Genomic DNA, 24565 nt, shown 5'->3' on the forward strand with positions numbered 1-24565 from the left:
CCCATTGCCCCCAACCCCCGCCCTGTTGGGGCGATTCAGCATCCCATCAAATCCCTCAAAGGAAGCAAGAAGAGACCAGCACCTCCCCTTGGTGCGGCCAAATCTCTTGGCTCCCTTTCCCGGGAGTAGAGACGAGAAAGGGGAAAGCACTGCATCAACAGGCAGAGAACCCCATCCTGGCAGAAACAGCCCCCCAGGCTCAATAGGGGATCACGTACCCAAGACAAAAAGCAGCCCCAGAGAACGCTCTGCCTTCATTCATGCTAAATCCCCGCTTCCAACACCTGAAAGAAGGCCACCCTACTCTCAGATGGTGCAGAGGCCAGCAAGGAGACAGCGTGAGGAACACCACCGCCCTTACCTATTTCCTCCGGGGTCGGACTGACCCCCTCTGTGGGAACCCGTGGTTTGGGCGTTCTCTGTGTGAGAGTTACAAATGCTGAGCCCCACTGATCACTCACGGGGACTCCAGCCGGGAGTGTCCTGCAGGAGTCACCAAGCCACCCCACATAGGAGTGGGGGGACACGCACCAGAGAAGCCGACAGAGCACCCGCACTGTAAGCCAGAAGCCCGGGGTCCTCCCGGCTTAAGAACATGCAAGGAAGGGACCAGGTGCTGTGAACAGCCCACAGGCACAAGGGCACGAGGCAGCCCGCCCACTGACCCCAGCTGTGCCGCACCCTGGGGCGGGGGAGGCGGCCCTTACGCACCCACCTGGACCCTGGGGCCGGCCCAAGGTCGCAGGGTGAGCACTACACAGAACTGAGCCGCACCCTGAGCCCAAATCCAGGCTTCTCCCAAGCGCTGGCCAATGGTTCCTAAAACCACGGAGGGGAAGGGAGCCGGGCAGAAGCAGCCACTGTGTTCACAGCCTCCCAAAGGGTATGGTGGCCTCCACCCCCTGGCCCTGCCCCTCCTCCAAGGAGAAGCTCATAACCACCTGCTCCAAAAATGGCAGCTCCTTGAGGGCCAGGCAGCTCCAAACTCTCACTGCTGTCCGCCCTGGGCAACCCAAGACACCACCCGCCTGGTCCACCACCAGCCCATCCTGGGACCATTGATTTATTCACTCACCAGTCATTCCCAAGCCCCTGCTATGTGCCACCCGTGGCACCAGCGGGGGGGGGGGGGGGTGGGAGGGCGGGGTGGGGGCAGGCTTTTGGAGCCTCAGACCTGCGGGAGACAGACACTACTCAGGCACAGAAGAAAATCACCACAAACAGAGAGGCTGGGAAGGGAAAAATCAAGGAGAGAATTCTGTGAGGGAGCAGGCAGGCGAGCCTGAGAGAAACAAGGTGATAAACTGAAAGGTGATAGCTGGGTGGAAGGAGGAGGGGCATCCAGGCAGAAGGAAGGGCCCGATTCAAGGCCCCTAGGCAAGAATGAACTCTGCGCGTGGAGGAGCTGCCTGAAGGTCAGTGTGGCCAAGAGTGACAGGCAGAGCATAGGAGAGAAAAGTCAGGGTTGTATATAGAGCATGGCAGAATTTGGATGTTGCCCCAAGTGCAGGAAAACACCACTGCAGGGTTCTGAGGGGGCAGTGAGCTAGGGCAGGAGGGGCAGAGGTGCCCATCTGCCAGAGAAGGCACCATCTCATAAAGAGGATGAGTGTGCAGTGGTCTTTCTAGGAGTCCCTGGGCCCCTAGAGAAAACACCACCTCGTATTAATCGTCTGCTTCCTAGGCCGCCAGCCTGTCATTAAGGGGCTTGAGCCACAGATCTTAGAGAGGAGGCTGACGGGACATCCTGACAGCAGAGCGTGGGCTCTAGACGCCAGGGCCTGTGAGGCAACCAGTGGGCAGCTCCGGCCACGGGGTCAGGTCCAGCCCAGTCCTCTCTTCTTATGGAAGCCACTAACCAAGTCTCCCTGTGGCTTGTCATGGCATGTCCCTCGAAGAGGGCATCAGCACTGGCATCCCAGCCCCAAGAGCCAGGTGGCATTCTCCCCGAGCCTCACCCGGACCCCTTCCTCGTTTCCATCAGTGCTCCTCAAAGAGTGTTAGGCAAGGTTAGGAAAAGTCAAGTCTTCCTGCCACCAAGAGGGCTTCTCGCATCCTACGGATGGTCCAAGAGGATCCTGGCCTCCCGATGCCAAGCCCACCTACCACCTCGGCTAGAATGTTGTGATTATCCTCTTTGGGGAATCAAATAGCAATTGACATATCAGTAGGACAATCTCTATGGTGCACCCCAACATTTCCCTTTTTCCTGTCTTTTTCTAGCAATTTCTAACACAGTTCTACACCTCATCCCAGGGCTGTCAATCAATTCTTGGCCTTAAAAAAATGCCCATGGCAGAAGTTTCCATAGGTTCTCAGTACCAAACGCTATCACCGCGAACAAGCTCTTTCATCGCTCCAGGCCGCGGACTGTTCACTGGTAAAATAGACGAAAGAACACATTCCTTCGGAGTCAGGGTGAGGATGCGCGAGGGTGATGGTCAAGGCCAAGCAGAGGCCTGGCACACAGTGAGCAGTCAGCACATCGACACCTGCTGATGGTCTTGATTCCGCTGTGCTCATGCGACCAACAATTACTCATCACTCACAAGGTGCCAGTCTTTCTAGAGGAGCCATTTTAGTGAAGATGGATGGTGGAGGGCCGCCTCCGGAAAGCAATCACTCTGTGTCTCCTCCTACGCGAGACCAGGTGGCACGCCCACTGGAGCTCTCTATTAAATATGGTGGGTGTCCCTTGACCCCAACTTCTCAGCTCAATCACCTGAACTTCATAGCCACAGAAAAGAGAACTCTACAAAACTCTCCTGTCCAGAGTGCTCTCTCCACTTCAGTCAGGGACTGTGACTCCTCTGTGTCACAGGACCAGACTGGTGAATCTGAGGGCTTGTGGGAGGAGAGGGGAGAAGGACAGGAATCCCCAGACAGATAGCCCTTGGCACCAGTTTGAGTTTTCCATGGCTCACATATTACCTGCAGAAAAATAAATCTGCTCTAAGTTATGGGTCCTACTCAGAAAAGAAAAAATTCTAATATAGACTAAAGGTTCGAATTGCATTAAAGATATGGGTGGATTTTTTCCCCCAAAATGCTCTTTTGAAATCAAATTCTTACAGCAGTCCGGCTTTGTATGTGAGTTAGCTGTGGCCTTACCTGTGAACACCTGCCCATTGTGTTGTCTCAACACTCTGGGGAGCGAGGCTGACTTCCTAGAAACTCCCAAAGCAAACCTCAACCGCCCTCCTGCAGCGATAAGCCAGGGAACTGGCAAAAAGAAGCATTGATCAGATGCAAGTGAGCCTGAGTTCAGAGCCAACTCCTCCCATGTGCGGGGTAGGACCACACAGACATTCCTGGCAGACATCCAGGTGCAACAGAAGCCAGATCTCTTTCCAGTTCCTTTCCCTCAGCATGCTTTGTCTTTTGGGCCTATCTGTGGAAGGCAGAGAATTCTCTGAATACAATACACAGCAATAAAGACAAGGGTCAGCAACTAATTTTAACAAAGACGGGCACAAAAAATGCAGATTTCCAGTACTGGCGGGATCAGTGCCTCAACTAATTCGTGTGCTATAAAGAACACTTCGATTATAGCTCACCACATGATGGCCTCAACCCAAAGCTAACCCTGGAGCAATCGTGGATGAAGCCACACCACCAGGTAAACATAGGTGGCAAGAACTTTTTAGAAAGAACTGGCCCCAGAGAACTCTAGCAAGGGGGAATGTCTGCATCTGGTTTCCCTTGGAGAGATTCTTCTGGCATCCAAGTGCCCACAAGCATCGAACCGTACCTTGATTTTTCCAACAAGGCACATAACCGTCAGATGGCCTGAGACCAAGTCATGGTCTCAGTTCGAGGAAACCAATTCTGATTTTTTTGCTGTGTTGTAACTGAGAAAGCCTTAGGCGTAGGTTTCCAATTCCAGCAAACTGAAGTGAGTAGAGGTTATTGTTTTTTTTCAAGTATACTTCATCTTTTTATCAATGAATTTCAGACGAGCCCTAATCACACAGGCCTCTAGGGATAAACAAATAAACAACTTACAAGAACGCCATGGAGGGATGATAAATGCAAACAAAGACACGTTCACAAGACACTTTCCTTTTTCATTATTATCAAGGGCAGCTGTGACTAAGGTTGCCAATATAAAATGATTAAAATTAATTAGGGGGGTCGATAAATGGCAGTTGTTGGAAGATGGAAGGCAACTGAAGGGAAAATGAAGGCTCAGGAAGGCAACTTGAGGCAGAAAGCTATCTCGGCGGGGTGGTGGGGAACAAGGTACCTTGGTGGCTCTGTGGTTAAGCATCTGACTCCTCATTTTGGCTCAGGGCATGATCTCACTGGTTTGTGAGTTCAGGCCCCATGTCAGCCTCTGAGCTGGTGCCATGAAGCCTGCTTGGGATTCTCCCTTTCTCTCTGCCCCTCCCCCACTTTCATGCCCACACTCTCTCTCAAAATAAACTTAAAAAAAAAAAAGCTATCTCAGGGCAACTGGGTTTGAATGAGGCAAAACAACAACAACAACAACAATAGTAGTAGCCTTGAGAAAAAAAGAACAGAATTGGCTGCTTCCTTCAGCCCAGTAGGGAGCTCAGATCAGGAAACACAATGCCTGCTCTTTCCAGCAGGAAGCTAATTGATCTTTTCTAAAAAGTGCTGGTTCAAGAAATGGCGTCAAAGAAGAGGACTGAGCTGCAGAAGGAACAGCTCAAAGATTAAGAGGCACACTCTCAGCTCTGGAAGGGACAAGACCACACCGGTGCAGAGGTGGGCTGGGGCTGGCCCAGGCTTTCAACCTAGGGCAGAAATGGCACTGATCATCCGAATTTCAAAAGAGCCCACGGGGCATCCTCTTTTTTTTTTTTCCCCAACATTTATTTTTGAGAGACACAGAGGGACAGAGCGTGAGTGGGGGAAGGGCAGAGGGAGAGGGAGACACGGAATCTGAAGCAGGCTCCAGACTCCGAGCTGTCAGCACAGAGCCTGACACAGGCTTGAACTCACCAGCTGTGAGATCATGACCTGAGCAGGAGTTGGACCCTTAACTGACTGAGCCACCCAGGTGCCCCCAAAATCATCCTCTAAAGCAGAGAGCCCGAGAGCCACCTCCAGTAGCTGGCTCTGCTGCCTCAACCCTGACCCTCATCTCTACCAGCTGCTCTCCTTTGCACCCCCAGTCCACCCATTGTCAACTCCCCATGGGTGACCAGAGTGGTCTTCCTAAACATAGGTCTGCGTCTCTCCCCTGCTCCAGAGTCCCCATTGGTTTCCCATCCCATACAGACAGCTCAAGGCATGCCCACCCTCTCAGCTCTCCTCTCCCACTGCCCCTGGCTCCTTCTTCCTACACCCCACTCGGCACCCTCTCACCCCAGGGCCTTTGCACTGGCTATCCCTCGGCTAGGAACAATCTTCCTCCGATATACTCATAGCTCCCTTCCTCACTGTAACAGGCCTCTATGCAAAAGTCCCCTCATCAGAGGCACCTGGGTGGCTCAGTCAGTAAAGCGTCCGACTTCGGCTCAGGTCATGATCTCACAGTTTGGGAGTTCGAGCCCCATGTCAGGCTCTGTGCTGACAGCTCAGAACCTGGAGCCTGCTTCGGATTCTGTGTCTCCTCTCTCTACCCCTCTGCCCATGCTCTGTCTCTCAAAAATGAATAAATATTAAAAAAAAAATGGCTCATCAGAAGGGTATTCTGAATGAATCTTGGCAGGATTCTCGCTAAGAGTCGTGACCCCGAGGCTTTTCTTTCCAGGAAGCAACTTTATTCCTGCTGGCACCGCTCACTTGGGTTCGCACCCAAAGAACTGAGCCCCGAATGCCACGTGGCATAGCTTTTGATATGGTTTTTACTACTTTGTCTCCCGTATAGGTTAACACACAAACATGCAGTCTGATTAAGTAGTCTCACGTTACAAGGTCATGAGGGATGTTGTCACATACGTGGATCACCAGGTTGCCTTGAGGTTTTTTTCTTTTTTGTTTTCTTTCCCTAGGGAGGGACCCTACCACACAGTGGCTGCTCACCCACCCGTGGGGGACACTCAGGACCGACCCCAGCGGGGTCTCCACCTGACTAGTGAACACAGGGTTGACATTTTTGCAAGTCTGCGTGCTCCCAGCTTACAGCTCTTTCCCAGGCAGCTTTACTGATAACAAGGCTACCACTGTGATGTATGTCTCTGTGTCTAGAAGAGGTGACACCTAACCTGAGTCTTCAAAATGAACAAGCGCTCTTCAGGCCACAAGGTAGGAGGCAGAGGCAGAAGCGGTGGGGAGTGCTCCCAGCAGAAGGACCAGCAGGGAAAGTCTCGTGAGCACCGGGAAGCTAATGGGGAGCGGATGCCTGAGGCAGCTTGGTGCTGCTCAGAACAACCTGACGCCCTGACAGAGGGCGAGGGTCAAAGGCTAGTGCCAGCCCTGTCTGTCCAGTCCAGCAGCTGTGCTCTTCCAGATGCTGAATGCCACAAAGGTTAGATTCTTGGCATGGGGGGCGGGGAGGCTGGGACGAGGGGGAAGGCAAACCCTTTACTGTGTCCCGTTAGTACATTTGGAATTTCTTCCATGCAAATGTATTCACATACAAATCACAATAGTTGTCTTTGGGGCACCCGGGTGGCTCATGGGGCTAAGCGGCTGACTCTTGATTTTGGCTCAAGTCACGATCTCGGGGTTCCTGGGTTCAAGCCCCATATTGGGCTCCACCCTGACCATGTAAAGCCTGCTTGGAATTCTCTCTCCCCCTCTCTCTCTGCCCCTCCCCTGCTTGCACATGTTCGCTCTCTTGCTCTCTCTCTCTCTCCCCCCCTCTCAAAACAAATAAATAAAACTTAAAAAATAGTTGTCTTTAAAGTTAATATTTAAGATCCCTCAGAGGAGGGGGGAAGAGGTGGAGGAAAAGGAATAACTGTGCCAGAACCCCGGCATCCCGGCCATTACCGATCAGGCCCTCTCACAGCCGGGGGGGGGGGGGTGGGGGGGGTGGGGGGGGTGCCACCCGCCCCTTTGTAGGACAGCAGTCCCCAGGTGCAGCCTGGGGCGTTCTCCAGCCTCACTGCTCTGGGGACTCACCACTTCCATGGGATGCCCGGCCCAGCAGCCCACCTCCACTCCTAAGTCAAACCTGGTAACTGCCCCTGGGATGCGACCACACACTGAGCTGCCCCCGGCTCTTCTGGTGGCACATTTCCAGCAGAGCTGACCTTTGGAATAAGTATGACCAGTGCCTTATCCCCTGAGCAGGAAGCCTGCTGAGCAGGAAGCCTGCTTTGGGTCAGCTCTGCATTGCAACAAACAGTTACATTACATAAGCTGCTGCCAGGCCCCACCCGGAGCCGACTGGAGAGCTCCTGACCAAAACTTATTCCCGGCTGAGGGGCCGATGAACCCCCACCCGTGAGCAAATTAGGAGTGTGCGTTGCTAAGGGAGCTGGCAGGAACACAACGGATCTGAGACTAGCAGGATGAAATCCCAAAAGGGGGTAAATCACGTTTGGCTCAAAAGAACCACGAGCACAGACATGCTACTGAGACCTGGGGAGGTGGTGGTAGTTCACGGCAGCCGCGGTTACGAGGGTCAAGGAAGAGCTTCACGGGGAAGTGACCCCAGCCTAAAGCAAGAGGTCACCCTGAAAGAGAGACTCCTGGAAATGCCCCGGGGGACAGGCCAGCTACAGCCAAGTCACTGCCCCTCTCTGTAAAATGTGGTAACAGTGGCCCCGCCCTTATGGGAGTGCTTTGAAGGGTGAGTGCACATGGCAGGAGGACAGCAGGAAGAGCCCTCCAGACCCGGGGGGGGGGGGGGGGGGGGGTGCTCGGTGGACAACTCAGGAGACTTTGCACACGGCTGCCCTCCCCCTGGAGTGCCCTCAACCCCCTGCACCCACCCCTGAGCCCTTCCCTCCTGTCCGCCTGGACAGCAGCCCCCATCCTGAGGCAGCAGCAGGGAAACAGTCATGCAGGTCAGTTCCAGGCAGCCCCCCACATGAGGCCGGAGGCCTCTCCGTGTCTAGGTGAGGAAGGGATCTAGACTATTTGACCTGAGACTCTGATTAGGATTTCCCCCTCCAGTGGGGGGAGGGGGCGCCCATTCGAGGTGGGGGTGAGGGAAGGTCACTGTGCCGGTCACTTGGTGCCCACAGGCAACAAAGAATCCATCACCCCACATGACCCCATTGCCTTCCTTGCCCCATGCAACCCTTCTTCATTTATTTCTGGGGTTTCTCACCATGGCTTCTTCCAAGAAATTCTCAACTTCTTGTGGGCAGGGTCCATGTAACAAGAACTCACAGATGCTGAGCACACTGGCATAAGCGCTTTAGATTAATTTATTTAGTCCTCACCATGACAGACAGAGGATGCTGCATTTTAATGATGGGGAAACTGAGGCACAGAGCTTCTGAGTGGCAGAGCTGAACCTCCTTCACCTTTGCTCCCCAGCACCTACAGCAGTGCCCAGCATGTGAGAGATGCTCAGTACATATACACATCAATAAAGAAGTGGAGCATGTCTAAATTCCATCTGGAACATTCTAAGTACCAAGACAATGACTGAAGGTCTAGTAGGTAACATTCAGTGGGAAGTTTCCTCTTTCAAGAAACTCCCCCAACTTGTGTGGGCCGTACCAACCAGATTCACTCCTTGTGCTTAAGGGAGGGGGCAAGGGGCTCAGAGTGCAACCAGCCCAATGGCCGGTGGGCCCGCCCTCCCTGCCTGAAACCGAATCATCAAAGGCTCAGCCAAGCAATCAGCTTGTCAGGCCTTGCCACCGCCTCTGAATCATTACTACAGCACTCTTGGAGCTGCAGAATGTTTGGAATTGTGTTGCCAGGTGACAAGCCAGACCTCCTCACTAGCACTGAGAACCCGGGCCAGTAATAGCTGGGGCAGAAAAGGACCAGCTCAACAAGGCCTACTGACTACCAAGGATGCGTTTCTCGTCCTCTGCCCTTGGCTCACTATCAAAAGTGAGGGGACATCAAAAGGAAACAATGGAGTGGATTATCTGGGCTTACCTTTCTCTACAACCTATCAGTCCCCACCCTCCCAAAAAAGGAAAAAGAAGGCAACAGTTAGCATTTCAATGCCGAGTAACGCTCCACGGAAAATTAATTATACCTCGTGGAAAGCAATGCCAAAGGAGAACTATTTTCTAATTAGCTGTATTAATTCCTTTTCAAAACAGGACCAGACACCTACACCTCCTCAGAAAGCCACTGTGCAACATATAACCATAGTCACGTTAGTTAACGGCAAACGCAACGTTCTGCACATGCCTGATGTTTTTCCACTAGAAAAGACCACTGCTCCCACCGCCATCACCACCCCCACCTCACAGTTACAAAAGGGGCACAAGCGCCCGGCATCCAAAATTGAAACAGCAACAACCCACAGCTGCAGAAGGGAAGCTTTGCCGAGCAAGGCAGAGAAAGGGCCAGAGTGCCCCCTGGTGGCCACAGGGCTGCTCTTCCTGCAATCGGCGGGAATCAAGGCTGAGCCACTTTCTTTCAACTTCCAGCTCCCAAATAATCGTATATTCAAAGAAATAATTCAGGAGTAGAAACTCATTTTTACAGGCGAAGTGAAGGAATGTACGGAGGACATGAATACCAAGAAGTGCCAACTGAAGGAATTTTCAGTAAGTTAGGGAGCACCACGTTCTGAATGTATATGTCTCCACAGCTATCAGATCCAGCTATCTATTCCAGCACATTCCACACGTGTTTATTCTTATGCATCTACAGCCCTCCCTAAATCACCTTCATTGCGATGATGGAACTCAATGGCTCCCAAGGTCACGCCCAAGAACAAACGCTTTCTGGGAACCATCATTTCATTTGGGTTCATTTGGAATCTATCTTTCTCCTAAGTTTCATTCCCTGGGCCATGCAGGAGGCAAGTGGTTAAAAAAGAAAAAGGTCTACAACAAAACCCGGATCCTGGAAAACGGCCCCACTGCCTCCCTTTCCTGCCTTGGGGTTTCAGGCCCTCCAGACTGCTGCTGTCCCGGGCTGGACCACTCTCTGCTGTGGGGCCATCCTGTGCACAGGAGGAACCTAGCAGCATCCTGACCTCTATGCACTCGATGCCAATAGCATCCCCACCCCAGTGTGATGCCCCAAAATGTTTCCAGATATTGCCCAATGTCCTCTGGGGACGAAAGTACCCCCACTTGAGAACCACCGTCCTGACAATCACTTCCTTTCTCAGGGCCCCCAGCCTCTCAGGGCACATATGTTAATCTCCTCTTAACTAGGAAGGAAGATTCAGGAGTAAAAACCAGTAAAACAGGAAATCAGGCCTCTCCGTTTGCAGCTCAACAAGAAGGCCCAGATCCTACCTTCAGGATGATTAGCCAGGAATGTACCCTTGTAGGATGTTAATAACAGAGCTACCAGTTATTGAACACTTAATATAACAGGCACTCTTCCAAATATGTTTTTCCCAATTTTTCCTACCAAGGTATAATTCACATAAAGTATCTTCAGTATTTTTCATGTATGTATTCAGTAATCCTCACAACCCTATTCGACAAGTACTTCTAATAGCCCCAGTTTACAGATGAGAATACTAAGGCATAGACAGGCTAGACAACTTGCCCAAGCTCCCACTGCTACTCCGTGCAGGGATGTGGGTAAGAACACAGCCAGCCTACCCCGTTGTAACATCAGAGCAGAATTACGACAGCAAGGGTAACACCACCACACCCACTAGGGCTGCTGTGGATACCATGTGCAATTACCACACACTGAGCACCTACATGTTTCTTACTTTCTTCCAAGGTCCGGAGCTCTTTGAAGGAGAATAACGAAAGCAAAAGAATTCTCCCCAGGAAGAATCCACTTAGGAGCACAAACCCACAAATACAATTTTGCACACAGTGGCAAGGGCTTCTGCAGTCTGTGAAACTATCCACAGGCTTCCGGTGAAACATCAGACATAATATACTCCAGACTCCATGCTACACGTTTCATACAGCTTATTCAGAATCCTGTAAGCAGGTGGTATTTCACTTCTTTTGGGGCATTGGGAAACTAGTTCAGAAAAGGTAAAGCATTTGCCCAAGGTCACACAGCTCTTCAACAGCAGCACTGTGGTCAGCTTGGCCCCAGTGTTCTTTCCACCCCAAAAGGCTGCCTTCTCAACTCAATTCATCTGCAACCACCCACACCGGAACACTATAAAAATAAAGGATGCATAAAGTACAGAACGGATTTATATGTCTAAGCTTCCAGCAGCACTGGTGATAGAAACTTGGTAGTGACCACGTAAAAGGGGCTGCTGGTCACTCAGAATTAAAACCTAAAGGTGACATTTGCCTCTCACAAAGGTTAATTCACCTTCTACCAACTCTGTAAGACAGCGTCTTCTCAAAGCAGTCCACAGGCATCCGGGCACTCACGCAAATATCACCCTGCCTCTTTCCAAATGGCCATGCCTCCTACATTGGCCAATACCTGGCCTAGAGTAGAAAAAGCTACGGGCCAAATATCAAGGTCACTGTGTTTGTGCTTGCTAGCGTACCTAGCCAAAGGTCATGCAAAGTCAGCTCGGTGGTCAGCACATTTGCAAAGGAGACAGTCGGCACGGGGAGAATGACGAGGCCTACCTTTGACCGCAGAGCAACAAGCCCAACCAGACAAGATACTAGAAACATCCAGACTGCCACAACTTGGCTTTCGTGGCTGCAAAGAAGAACACAGGATCATGACTCCCTTCCCAGAATAAGATGGTGAGAAGGACAAGGAATCTTGGAGTGCAGTCTCCTCCATGTCAAAGCTGGGCAAACTGAGGCACAGAGAGATCAAGGGACCCACTACTATCAGAGTCAGTATCAGAACCAAGGTTTCCTGATTCTCAAGGTAGTGCTCCCTCTATACCACCAGCTGTCTCCTCCCTGATGGGGGCAGGGGGTATCACTCGCCCCCGTGTGTAACTAGCTCACAGTCCTGGGCTCATGCTGCAAGACCAAGCTAGAGATGCAGGAGTGACAGGGGGACTGGCTTTCTGGTCATTCCTGCAGAACTCTTTCGAAAGTTTTCAGGCTTGTTAGAACTCAAATAAACACCAGTCCATTCCTTCATCCACTCCACTAAGGTCTCCTGAGCCACAACGCCCAGCCAGGCAGGATTTTAGGCACTGGGATGCGGGCCGTGAGTGAGCAGGCAAAGCGTCTGCCTTCAAGGAGCTCACATCCCCATGGAGACATGCAAAGCCAATGAACAGTATATTCAGGTTTCAGATCGGGAAGGTTTCGAAAACCTGGAATCAGCGGACTGAAAGAACAGCACGGGTGGTGCGGGAAAAGCTCTTCCAGACCAGTGGTCGGGGAGGGAAGCCTCTTTGAGGGGGAACATCTCAGCAGACCAGATGCTTTCCTCTGAGGGCAGAGCATTCCAGAAGCCGTGGGATTCCAGGAGCAGCAAGGAGGGAGAGAGGAAATCCCGGCCCCACCACATCCTGGCACTCAGGCCTCCAGCGGCATCTCTCGGCCTATTGCTTCAACTACCAACAGAGGCCAAGAGGCCCGCCTGCAGGGATGCTGTGACAATTAGGCAATAATGTAAATAGAGTCTGGGTCACAGGAGGCAAAACAAGGGAGGAGACAGCATACTATGAACCTCTCCCAGGCACTCCTCAAAGGAAGTTGCCCCAGAGACCAGTCTGAACTCAGGGATGGATCTGCTATCTGAAGCCAGAGTGGCTGAGGTCACCTGGAAAGAACTAGGAGGGAACTGGCAGGGACCAGGCTCACAACTCTAGAGGTTTGGGCTCTAACTAGGGTTCAGAGCTTGAACCGTTGGGGCTAATGAATGGGCTCCCAACTGACCCCCACAGAGGGTCTCCAGAAATAATTCCAGAAAGAACTGACATCCCTCCAGCGATGCCTCCCCAACATCATGAGATGATGCTGGACACTCATGGTGATTCTCTCACCGTCCTCCGTCTTGACCCGGTCCCCAAGCCCTGCCAGGTGATGACCAGACTCGGGAACCCAGAACGGCAACACTCACCACATGTGGAGGCTCACAAGCATTCGACGGGCTGCCCATCCCATATGATGCCTGGTTCAGCACTCGGGTTTCCTGCCATCCTATGACAGTGCATTTAACCCTCAGAATGGCTCTAAGAAGCCAGTTTAAGTGTCTTCATTTTACACGTGAGAAAGTGGGCCCCAGGGAGTCTGGGGGGAGAAAAAAAGAAAGAGAAAGGGAAGCCTGGCCAAGGAAGCACTGGAGCGGGGGCCAGACCCCAGGATGGTGGTTCTGGGTCGCACCCCCCCCCCCCCCAGCGCTCTGGCAGCACTTAGCACACCACTGTGTTATGGGTGTCAGTGCGCAGCACTCAGGGCACCAACTGTGGATTTCTGGCAGCTTGAAAGAGTGGGGACACGGACGTCACCTCAGGAGTCCCCACCCTGCGAGGCACAGGGGAGGCCCTTCATGAACCACCAAGCAAGAAAGGGCCATCAGGGACTTATAGGGAGGACTGGAGGGCGTACTACTGAGGATGCCTTAGGTAGCAGACAAGCTTTCCAACCTGCCGTTGGCAAGAGCAAGCAGGAACAGTCACATCACTCTGCTTAAGACCCTGTACCGGCTTCCCACCGCTCTTGAGATAAAATCAAACTGAGGGCTGTCTCCAGCATCTTTGGCTCAGGCCTCCCCTCTCCCCGCTGCCCAGCCAAACTTTCGGCATCACCGCCGGCCAGCAAAGCTCCACAGTCCCCTCACCCTGAAGGCCTCAGCTCTGCCGTCACCTGAGACCAATTTCTCTTAATAACACACCCTAAAACAGGCCCCTTTCCAGCACTTGGAGATTTGCAAGCCAAGTTCATGTGTCTGTTAATGTCGCCACTGTCCATCTTCCCTCTGGCTGGCAATTCCTCGGGGCAGGCTTTTGGCTCCTTGCTCACTGACTTACAAGCCAAGGTTAGCACGGGGAGGTGGGGGCTGTCAGCGTGTTCTTTGGCCTCCTCCCTGAGCCACACGGCCAGCGCCATGAACAGCAAACAGTGCTCTGTGCCCCCTCCCCAATCCTTCTCCGAATCAGGCAGAACAGCCAGTGGGAGGACCAGAGACCCCAAAACAAAGGAAAGAAACAAAAAGTGAGGTGGGGGGTTACAAATGTCATACAAAAGCATGGAGAGGGGCTGCCCCTCCGAGGAATGCACAGCCACCCAACCTCAAAGTCCCATTTTTCCAGCTCTTAAAGTAGCAGATGCATTAAACTATTCCCAAGTACGGTCAGTGAAGCGTCAAGCAACCGGCGGCTGTCACCAGCTGTCACCTACTGGCAATGTGGTAACTGAGGACACAAAATGACTACTGGTAACAAGCCCATAAGTAGGGGACTCACCTGTGGCCCACTCATGACACATCCCACAAAGAAACGTACCACAAAGGAACACGTAAGCAGAAAAAAATCATTTACTATAAGCCTGGTACTTCTCATCCTTTCCTAACAACGAGTGAAGAAACTCAGGGCGCCTAGGTGGCTCAGTGGCCTAGGCATCCGACTTCGGCTCAGGTCATGATCTCACGGTTCGTGGGTTTGAGCCCCACGTCGGGCTGTGTGCTGACAGCTTGGAATCTGGAGCCTGCTTGAGATCCTGTGTCTCCCTCTCTCTCCGACCCTCCCCTGCTAGCACTCTGTATCTCTCTCAAAAATAAAATAAACATTAAATTTTTTTTTTTTAATGTGTGAAGAACCTCAGTGCAGAAACAACAAACAAAAATACCTGGCTGGTGCACTCCTCCCACCCAAACAATCCAGTAAACCAGAATATTACAGCCATTCAGCAGGATAATCAGGGAGATGAAGAGGGGGAAAAGGCCCAGGGAATAATGTTACGAAAACAGAACACAAATAGGCTCAGTGATAACAGCTGCTATTTACCGACTGTCAGCTCTGACCCAGATACTCTTAGCAAATGATGGGTGTTCGTGGCATCCCTGGGTTTGGATGACAGACCCCAAGAGGTTCGAGACCACCCAGGAGAGCCTGGGGAACCGGGCAGCCTGGTTTCAGAGTGTGCCCTCCTGGCGAGGACAGCACGTCGCCCACCAAAGCAACAGGCAGGCAGCGGTTCCCACCCTGTGCAGCCCTGCGCGCCCCAAACCCAAACAAACACAAATGTAGCTGCAGAAATGGAAACGCCTAGACAGAACTGCCTGTGTTTTGGTGCACTCCGGACTGCGTTTACTACTTTGCTAACTTATTAATTCCTCCTAAGAAGCCCATGTGTGCTCTTAAGTGCCAAAGGGCCTGCAGAAAGGGCAGTAACGTGGGCCTGGACACAGCATCCTCTCTTGGGCACTTAATAGCAACAAGCCAAAAAGCCAAAAAGCCCAGGACAAAACCCTCTGCCATTTCAGAGGCATCCAAGAGGGGAAGGCTGCTTGGCAGGGGGCCTGACCGAGGATTAAGTACTCCAGTTCCATCACCGTGTCCAGACAGCCGCCTATACCGACCAGGAAAAGAAGCGGGGAAGCCACTTGGCAGGATGTGAGGAAAACGCTCCCTGCTTCACAGAGCGGAGCTGGGGCCCCTCGGCCAGGCTCTTCAGGGTTTTCGGGGGTCAGGCATCTCCCCTGAGTGGAGTCATGTGTGCTTCACATGCTGGGATGCAATCTTTGATCTGGAGATGGACAGCTCCTGGAACACCATTCTTGGGACTCCCCAGGACTGCAGGTGTTCCCCCCCGACCCCCGCCGCCCCCAGCCAGAATTCATATGTGAAGTCCTAACTTTCAATGGGACTATATTTGGACGTAGGGCCTTTAAGGAGGTAATTAAGGTTAAATGGGGTCCTAAGGGTGGGCGCTAATTCAGCAGGACTGGCGTCCATATCAGCAGAGGAAGAGACACCAGGGATGCATAGACAGATGGAAAAGGCTATCTGCAAGGCAAGGACAGTGGCTCGCCAGGAGCCATCACAGTCACCTGGACTCCCATCCTCTTGAACTGCAAGAGAGAAGTTTGTTTTCAGGCCGCCCAGCCTGTGGTGCTTTGTTAGGACCACCCCGGCTGGCACCTAGCTGACACCCTGGACACCTGGACAGGCTCGCGCTTCTCATTTTTCTATGATGACACGATGCCAGAGGCAGGATGAGGGGGACATAAGGCAAATCCACCTTCTATCCAATATTTCCAAGAATCCTGATCTCTCATCTGGAACACACACAGGCAACCCAGTGCTGCATCCAGAAGGCTCATTGAAATTTGACGCCACCTCAGCAAACAGAGCCCCCACCCCCTACCCCAGGAAGCACACGTTCACCCCCTACAAAGTACCAAGGGTCCAGATGCGGGTGTGGTGACATATCTCCTCCAAGATTCGAGTTATAAACTCTAGGTAAGTCCCTACTTGCCAAAGATCCCAAATACTAAACTAGATTTACATTTCTGGAAAACTGTATGAGTAAAAACAAGGAAAACAGCCTAAACCTCAGCCATCGGTGCAACTCCAGTGTGTTCATATGGACAACCTTAGTGCCAGTGCACACGCAGGGCCACCTACTTCCTCTAGCACTGAGGAAGTGGCTGAGGGAGACCCACGGGCCAGCCGGCAACGCAGCCTGGGGTCAGCGGTGATGGAGGGACTTCATCCCGGGAAACAGGAAACCCCCTTGGAAGCACAGTGCTGAATAGCTGCTGGGGTGCATGGAGATGCCTGCACCCCAATAAAGCGCCCACAGCAAGAGGCCTATGAAGCCCGGTATTTGTGTCCGCGATCTCGAGGTCGCTGTTCTTTGCAAAGCAAACGTACACTCTTTGGAATGGACACGCCTCAGGGCCAGAGTGAAGTCTCGTCGCTCTACATGAGGTGTGAGCCACACAAACAGAGAGCACTGCAGATGCAGAAAGACAAGGCATGAGGTCACGGGGACTCTGAGAAGGCGCCTTCTCTCCCTTCTCAATCCTTCTGGTTACTTCCAGGAAAAAGATCTGAGTTTAGCACTAGGATATTCCCAACACTCTCCTTCTGCTGCTCACTCACTCACCTCTCTTTTTAACAACGGGAGGGGGTCTCAGACAGAAGCTGGGACAGGCAATGACATGCAGGCCAACTTAACATTGGTTCCTTTCTGCTGTCTTTATTTTCAGTTAATTGCTATTTAAGTCAACGAATAGTGACTCTCCATTTACTATAATCATGGTTATTATATGGTATTATTATTGGTATTTTTTTAATTTTTACATTTATTTATTTTTGAGAGAGAGAGAGAGACAGAGCACAAGTGGGGGAGGGGCAGAGAGAGAGGGAGACACAGACTCCGAAGCAGGCTCCAGGCTCTGAGCTGTCAGCACAGAGCCTGATGAGGGGCTCAAACCTGCAAGAACTGAGAGATCATGACCTGAGCCGAAGTCAGACACTTAACTGACTGAGCCACCCAGGCGCCCCAGAAATTTCCCTTTTTAAATAAAGGCACTCATCTTTTCCTAAGTGCACCCAATTAAAAAAAAATTACAGGGTAAATACTAGTATAGTGGTAAATAAAGAACTGAAATTTGAAAGCCAGAGACTTTACTATTCTCCCAGCCCATGTGCCCCACATGTATAGATCTATAACTATCCGCCCAGCTGAACTCAAGCCTGAGAAGTGCCATAATGAACTGCACATTTTCACTGAACAGAGTGAGACTGGTCATTCCCACCAACCAACCTTAGAGAGTCTGCTCATTTCCTTCTTCATCTCTGACTTGGCAGTGCTGGATGTCTCCCAGACCCCGCTCTTCCTTCCTTAGCAATGAAAACCCTAATGGGGGCAGGAGGGTGGGCATCGCCGCCCTAAGCAATGAAAACCCTAATGGGAGGGGTGGGGAGCACTGTCTCCATAGCAGCAGAGGAGGCCATGGGACTGATGTTGGCCATGCCAATGGGACACCGTGTGCACTTCTAGGAAGGGTCCTTACAGCTGGGAGCGGGCATCACCTTTTTGGTACCATGGACCCGTTCTGCAGTCTGGTGAAGCCCATGGACCTCTTCTCAGAAAAAGATTTTAAAATACATAAAATAAAACACACAAGACTTCAAAGGAACAGATTATACTGAAATAGCATTATCAAAATGTAAAAAATAAAAGTGATATAATAAATACATAGAATTCTTTATCATCACATTAAAAAAAACCACCCTATTTTCCAGCAGAAACAATATTCTGAGATTTTTTTTTTTTTCATGTTGCAGCTCTCACAGGGCCTATGACTTCTATCGGCGATAAAGTCACCCATTCTGCTAACATGACTACGGTTTCTATGGTTTGCTGGTACTTTCATAATGGAAGGAAATGTAAATTTCAGTCAGTGGCTAGAGGAAAAAGTTGAATCCTACCTATGGAAATGGAGGAATTCTCTCCTTTGCTCCCTCTTCTTTTCTGCTACCTGGGATGAGACTGGGATGGCTGGAGATAAAATAGCCATTTTGGACTATGAGACAAGATGGAGGGAGTTCCGGTCTCTGACGAACAGGGAGCCACATACCAGCCCCAGCCTGCCTACTTCTGGAAAGACAGATGAATTTCTACCTCCTTAAGCTACGGTTGGCTTACTCTTTACTGTATAAAGCCACACAAACCTAATCTTGTTGTATCTCTAATACTTTCTTCCCAGGGCTAAGGTTCGAAACTGTTTGAACCTGATCTTTAACAACCTTCATACTTAACAGACATGCTCTTTCCTATTTACAAATAGGACTCCTCCAGAGCTACCCAATTAGCACAGTTCCTCTGTGGTTGACAATCGTACGGGGGGCAAATCCCCAAACCCCTCAAAACTCAGTGCCGCTCCAGCTCTGAAGCGTGTCCTTTAGAGTGAGCACACGCCCAAACATCACATCATTAACCACAGCTCAGGAAGCTAAGAACTGCACAGCACATTCAGACCACGGACACACACACCTGACTTCACCCCACATCTCACAAAGTCCACACTCACACAGGAGCAAGCACAACAGTACCCCACTGATGTGCAGGTCCGAGAGTCACCCGGCATTGGCGGAGGAGACTCAGCAACTTACTAATTGTCATCAACTCTGGCACCGAGGAGGAAGGTAGCATGCTGCTCAGGAGGTCTCCCTGGCCAGGAGGACCAGCTTCCACACTGGGAAAAAGCAAACAGAAGGAAGTTACACTCGGCCACTCAAAATATACAACCTCACCCTTCCAAGAACTAGCAGGTACTCAGTGTTTTCAGGAGCAACCACCAGAAGGCACAGGAGGCAGCCCTTCAAAACCGCAGTCAGCCCTCTTCATTCGCGGACTCCCTATTTGCAAATCTGCTTACTCGCTGACGCTGATTTGTGTTCCCAAAATCAATAGTCAGTATTCTTCTAAAACAAACAGCAAGGGCGCCTGGGTGGCTCAGTCGGTTATATGTCCAACTTCAGTTCAGGTCATGATCTCATAGTTTGTGGGTTCAAGACCCGTGTTGGGCTCTGTGCTGATAGCTCGGAGCCTGGAGCCTGCTTCGGATTCTGTGTCCCCCGCTCTCTCTCTCTGCCCTCCCATACTCATGCTGTGTCTCTTTCTTTCTCTCAAAAACAAATAAAACATTAATTTTTTTTTTAATAAACAGCAAAAAGGACTCTGCACCCTATATGGACCTGGTGACACCCATCCTGACAATGTACTAACTGTACAGGAACCGACAGGTGGTGTCACTGTCACAGAGCAGAGCTCCGTTGACTTAGGGAGAGACAGTAAAACCAAGCATGGTTTGAGGTGATCAGTGACTCCCACCCTGGGGCTGAGGTTGAAAATGCAGATGTGATCTACCCCTACTCTCTCAAGTTTGCACTAAATTAAAACCGTGAAGAGAGAAAAAGAAACAACTCTAAGAACCACAAGGATCGTGGTGGCATTAGGGAGACTTTAGTGTCCATCTGAGTTCTGCTACCAAACATCCAATGACTTTGAGCAACTCCGTTTCCCTTTGAGATACTTTTATTTGAACATCAGAAAACTGACACGGTGCTTACTACTCTATTCTGGTTGAAGCACTTCTCAAACACGTGAGAGCTAAGTGGCTCAAGTATTACGTAATATTAAACTTGCATAATATTGTGACCAAATGTTAAAATCCAGTAAATGATGTTAGAAGAGGTACCCAGGTATGGCCCCTAAATCATAAAAAGTCAAGGAGGTACACAAATGAAGTTTGGTAAAACACTGTTCCTCACACTCTGACGCCCTTGGCAACTTCCCATTCTAAACCTGAATATTAATGTGAAATAAGGCCTTGACCTTGAATCCTGGGAGGTGCACTCCTACCTTCAAAAAAGAATAAAAGGCACAGCCGCGAACAGGACAACTCAATCCCAAAGGCAATTTGGTTTCTGAATACTGACCTGTACCCGAGCCCAGGCTCCAGGAGAACGTGGTCCTCCAGTCCTGTCCTGTTCTCCAGGCTTCCGAGGGGGTCCTCTGTGCACAGAGAGCAGTGGCAGAAAGGAAGTCAGCAGTCTGTTTTCATTTCATTTTCTCCATGCGGCAAGGACACGTTGCGGACACTGGCTCCTCTCTACATCAGTCGACTTACAAAGGTTTCCTGGCCTGCACGCCGGATTTTAACCTGCTACTTCTTTCGTTCTTTTGGCCAGCATCTCAGATTTGGCACCAGTCACTGATACGAGGCCCCAACCTCCCACTTAACCTTTTTGACCTTGAGCCGTCTGGAATTATGCGTGAAGTCCATATTCAGAGCCAGCCTCAGGATCAGGCAATAATAATCAGCTTTCTGTTAGACAAAACTGCTCTCACTGTAGTGGCTTACGACAGACACAAAGGGGCAGCACAGTCCCATCACTGACAGTGTCTGCATCAAAATCCAGGCCCTGCTGCCTTCTAAAAAGCCACCTCCCTACACAGAGTGGTGTGGGGGAAAGGCATTCAGAACAAGCGAGGCCACAAATAATCTCCAGAGGCACTAAAGACTTTCATAAATGTATTTGCTGCTGTTCAAGTCTCTTTTCAGAAAAAAAGTGCAAATCCAGGGCCCCTTGGGCTGGATGGTGACATTAAGGTCGGAGTCAACCGTGGTTGACACTTGCTCAGTGGAGAAATTTCTGGTTTGTCGACACCTACGGTAGAACCAGGCATGGATGTGGGGATGGGGCAGAGGCGGAAGGGAGCACATCTCGTTGCTCTAAGCTACACAGCCACCTCCCTGTCTTTCCTCCTATTTTGGCCAGAGTTTCATCCTGCTGGAGATTTCCCCAGTTCTTACAGGGGTTGCATGTGGGTAATCCTAATGAGAAAACGTTTTGTCACCTTTTCTTCTACCCTGCCATCCCCATCAAGCTATTCCACTCGCTCCTGCTTCTTAAAAGAAGTTTGAAGGGGAAATGTCACCCCACAGCCCAGCCTGCCTACCACAGGTTCCCACCACCATCGCCACAGCCATCATCATCCCCCACCCCCCACCTTCATCTTTTCTGCTTCCTTTGTGACAGTGCCTCTGGACCGCAGCTCAGAGGCCTCCGTCCCCCTTGGCAAATCCAAATCCAACAGGGTTTTGACCCCAGCCCCCAGCTGTGTAAAGAGGACAAGTCCCAAGCATGCAGCTCTGGCTGAGACCTCAATCCAGAACCCTTGTCCCACGGTGCTAGCTGCCTGCCTGAAAGCTCTACCGGGCCACCCTGCAGGGCCTACCAACTGATTGTGATGTCAAAACTGCTCCCTTGTGTCACCCTCTCCACTGGGCCATCTCCCCTTAGAGTGAGGCACCCTCCTCCCTCCATCATGGAGCTTGGGGAGCCCCAGACCTGCCAGTTCCACCTCATTATCACCCACTCCTTGTCCACAGTCCTCTCCACTGCCATCCTGGTGCTGAGGCTCAATACCTTCCAGGGGTCTCCTGCAGGAGCCCCCACGGTTCTGCCTCACCCCTGCTAGTCCAACCCACTCAAAGCTATCAGATTCCCCCCCACCCCCGAACCAAAAATGGGGACTCCAACATACACAGCGGAAATCCATGGCCGGAGTAAAGGCCCACATCACCCTCCAGCATTCCAGACACCATGCCTACTCAGCCCAGCGATTTCCCACCACAGCACAGGAGCATGAGCACAGCCACTCAGGCTGCCTCACTCGCCCTCAAGGTGCCCTTGGAGGCGCACGCTACTATTATCTTAATTTTACAGATAAGGAGATGGCCCTGGAAGTGTTCAATGACCTATCCAAGATCACAAGCTGATGTGTGAGTGTCTGAACCTCACTCTGTCCAGAGCCAGAGCTAAGCCCTTTCCCCCTTTGTGATCTCTCACACAGCTGATGTGGGCTACATGCCTCTCTCTCTATGCATCCTTGAACTCCCTGCCCTATTCCTCTGTCTATGTCCTGTCCCCACCTGGATATCATTTTTCCAACTGCCAGGTGTCCACTCCCGTTGGCATGCCCCACCCCCACATACTTGGTCCACCCACTGCTCACTCACTCAGCACAGGCTTCCTGAGTCCATACTGTGGGCCTGGCTCTGGTCAGGGTCAGTGTCACACTGGAACCAGGGCAGACACGGCCCGGCCCTCAAGGACCTCAAAGACTAGCAGGGGGATGGGGATCGCCATGTAATTCCACAAATACATAGTTCCAAGCTGAGATCAGGGCATGGGGACACACGAGGTTTATGGCAGTGTGAACAGGAGGCCCAGCTTGCCTGGGGAGGGGGTGGAAGAGCCCTCTGTACGTGACACTTGGGCTGCCACCTGAAGGATGCACACAGGCTGCAGGAGGTGGGAGGAGAGAGATGGCTGTGGGCTCAGTTCAAGGAAGGAGAAGCTGGCTGGTGTGGCTGGGGCATCAGGAGGGGATCAGGCTGTGGGGCAAGCTGGGGCCTCGGTGGCCACAGTGAGGGTTCTTGATTTTATCCTCAGTGCACTAGAAGGGTTTGGAGCAGGGGAATGATGCAATCTGATTTATATTCTAAGACATCACTCCAGTTGTTATAAGAAGAATGCCAGGGTGGGGCCCGGAAAGAAGCAGGGAGAGCTGTTGATGTCCCTTGTCCCCTCCTTGCATGCAAAATTCTGGGGGTGGGGAGGGCTCACCTCTGGATCCCCCCAGAGCCCAGCACAGTGCTGGTATAGAGCGGGACACCCACTGTTGCATAAAGAAAATCATGACCCCTGAGTGGCACACGACCCTCACGAGTGGTGTGGGGACCACACACAGTGCAGGTCCGGGGGCACCACAGAGTCCTGACATTCCCAACACTAACACTACCCTCTGGAAGCCAATTTCCCAGATCAACCATCTCAGATCAAAGCGGCGCTAGAACAGAGCCTCGACCTCAACAAGCAACCCCCAAGACCCAATGCAGGACAAGAAGTTGAAGAACCGGGTAAATGAAGGTTTGAGGACCCAAGGTTTCAAATGAAAAAACAAGCCCTCAGAAACAGACCCTGGGCAAGGGGGCTGGGGTGGGGGTGGGGGGGTGGGAGGCGCGCCTGGGTGGCTCAGTCAGTTAAGCGTCTGACTCTTGATTTCGGTTCAGATCATGATCTCACAGTTCATGAGTTCAAGCCCCACGTCGGGCTCTGCACTGACAATACAGAGCCTGCTTGGGATTCTCTCTCTCTCTGCCTCTCCCCCACCTGTGTGGCCCCCCCCCCCATAAACAAATAAACTTAGGAAGGAAGGAAGGAAGGAAGGAAGGAAGGAAGGAAGGAAGGAAGGAAGGAAGGAAAGAAGGAAGAAACTGACTCTGAAGTTGCTAAGACCCAACACTAACCCCAGGACCCTCAATGAAAGCAGCAGTAACATTTTCACGTGTGCAATGGGTAGAAATGGGTGTTTCGTTCACCTCTGTTTAGTATTCTCAGTTGAAAGGACTCTGGGACTTCTCCCTTGCAGCTTCAAAGAAATGGTAAATGTGCTTTACTGTGTTGCAGGTAAGAGACACGCTCAGAGCAATGACTGCATCTAATCCCACATCCTGGTCCCATGTGACCTGGCTGCTGTCTTCCTTCTCTGAGCCTCTAACCCCAGCTCCAAAGCACAGCCTCCTAAGCCACAGAGTCCCCTCGTCCAAGAATCAGAAGGACAATACTTCTCTGTCCAGAGTCCCCTTCTCTGCCACCTTCTCCCTCTCCAGATTTAGCCACCAAAAACACTCCTCCTCCTCCTCCACGTGCCTCCCTCCGTCTTCCTCTGAATGCCCCCAAAGGCAGTGACACTATAAACACCAACACTTTCAAAGATGATGGAAAGGTCTCCCAAGGGTAGAACCATCTGCGTCCAAAGCTGTCATTAAAGACACAAAATGGCTCCCCAGCCAGAATGAGAGCATGTTAACCTTGCTCAAGTAGAAGGGTGGCAATCGGAAGGGAGAACAGTCAGAAGTGAGCAGAAGCAAAAGAGTCTGGGGCAGAAATGCTGACAGCATGCACTCAGAGCAGGCCAGGGAAAGGCCTCCCTGACAGGTGAGTCCCGGCACCACGGGCCCACACACCTCCCAGGGAAACGGGGGTCAGGCCAAGAGGGACTCGATGCCACCTGGCCTTCCAATCGGGCAGCAGATCAACTCTGCCCGATTCTGACTCTCAGATCTTCTGCAGCCCGAGCATAATCTGTCTTCCTATGCAACTTCTACCCAGGGC

General features: G+C 51.6%; 1 protein-coding gene and 1 long non-coding RNA gene across 2 annotated transcripts in view; one reads left to right on the top strand and one right to left on the bottom strand.

Annotated features, from left to right (window-relative positions):
* The window catches only part of LOC147571710 (uncharacterized), a 107274-nt gene that overhangs the window by 41701 nt on the left and 41008 nt on the right, over window positions 1–24565 (bottom strand). The window contains exons 5-6 of the mRNA XM_086696123.1: window positions 20318–20393; window positions 18957–19071 (exon numbers count right to left, since the gene is read on the bottom strand). Coding sequence (XP_086552249.1) covers window positions 18957–19071; window positions 20318–20393 — 191 coding nt within the window. The remainder of the gene's footprint in view (window positions 1–18956; window positions 19072–20317; window positions 20394–24565) is intronic.
* On the top strand, window positions 6211–18551 carry LOC147571711 (uncharacterized). Its single transcript, XR_015247126.1, has 2 exons — window positions 6211–6439; window positions 18161–18551. It is a non-coding gene; the product is annotated as an uncharacterized LOC147571711 (long non-coding RNA).

Source organism: Puma concolor, unplaced genomic scaffold, assembly GCF_028749965.1.
Source record: "Puma concolor isolate L17-30 unplaced genomic scaffold, mPumCon1.1.hap2 unalloc_scaffold_11, whole genome shotgun sequence".
Taxonomy (NCBI): Eukaryota; Metazoa; Chordata; class Mammalia; order Carnivora; family Felidae; genus Puma; species Puma concolor.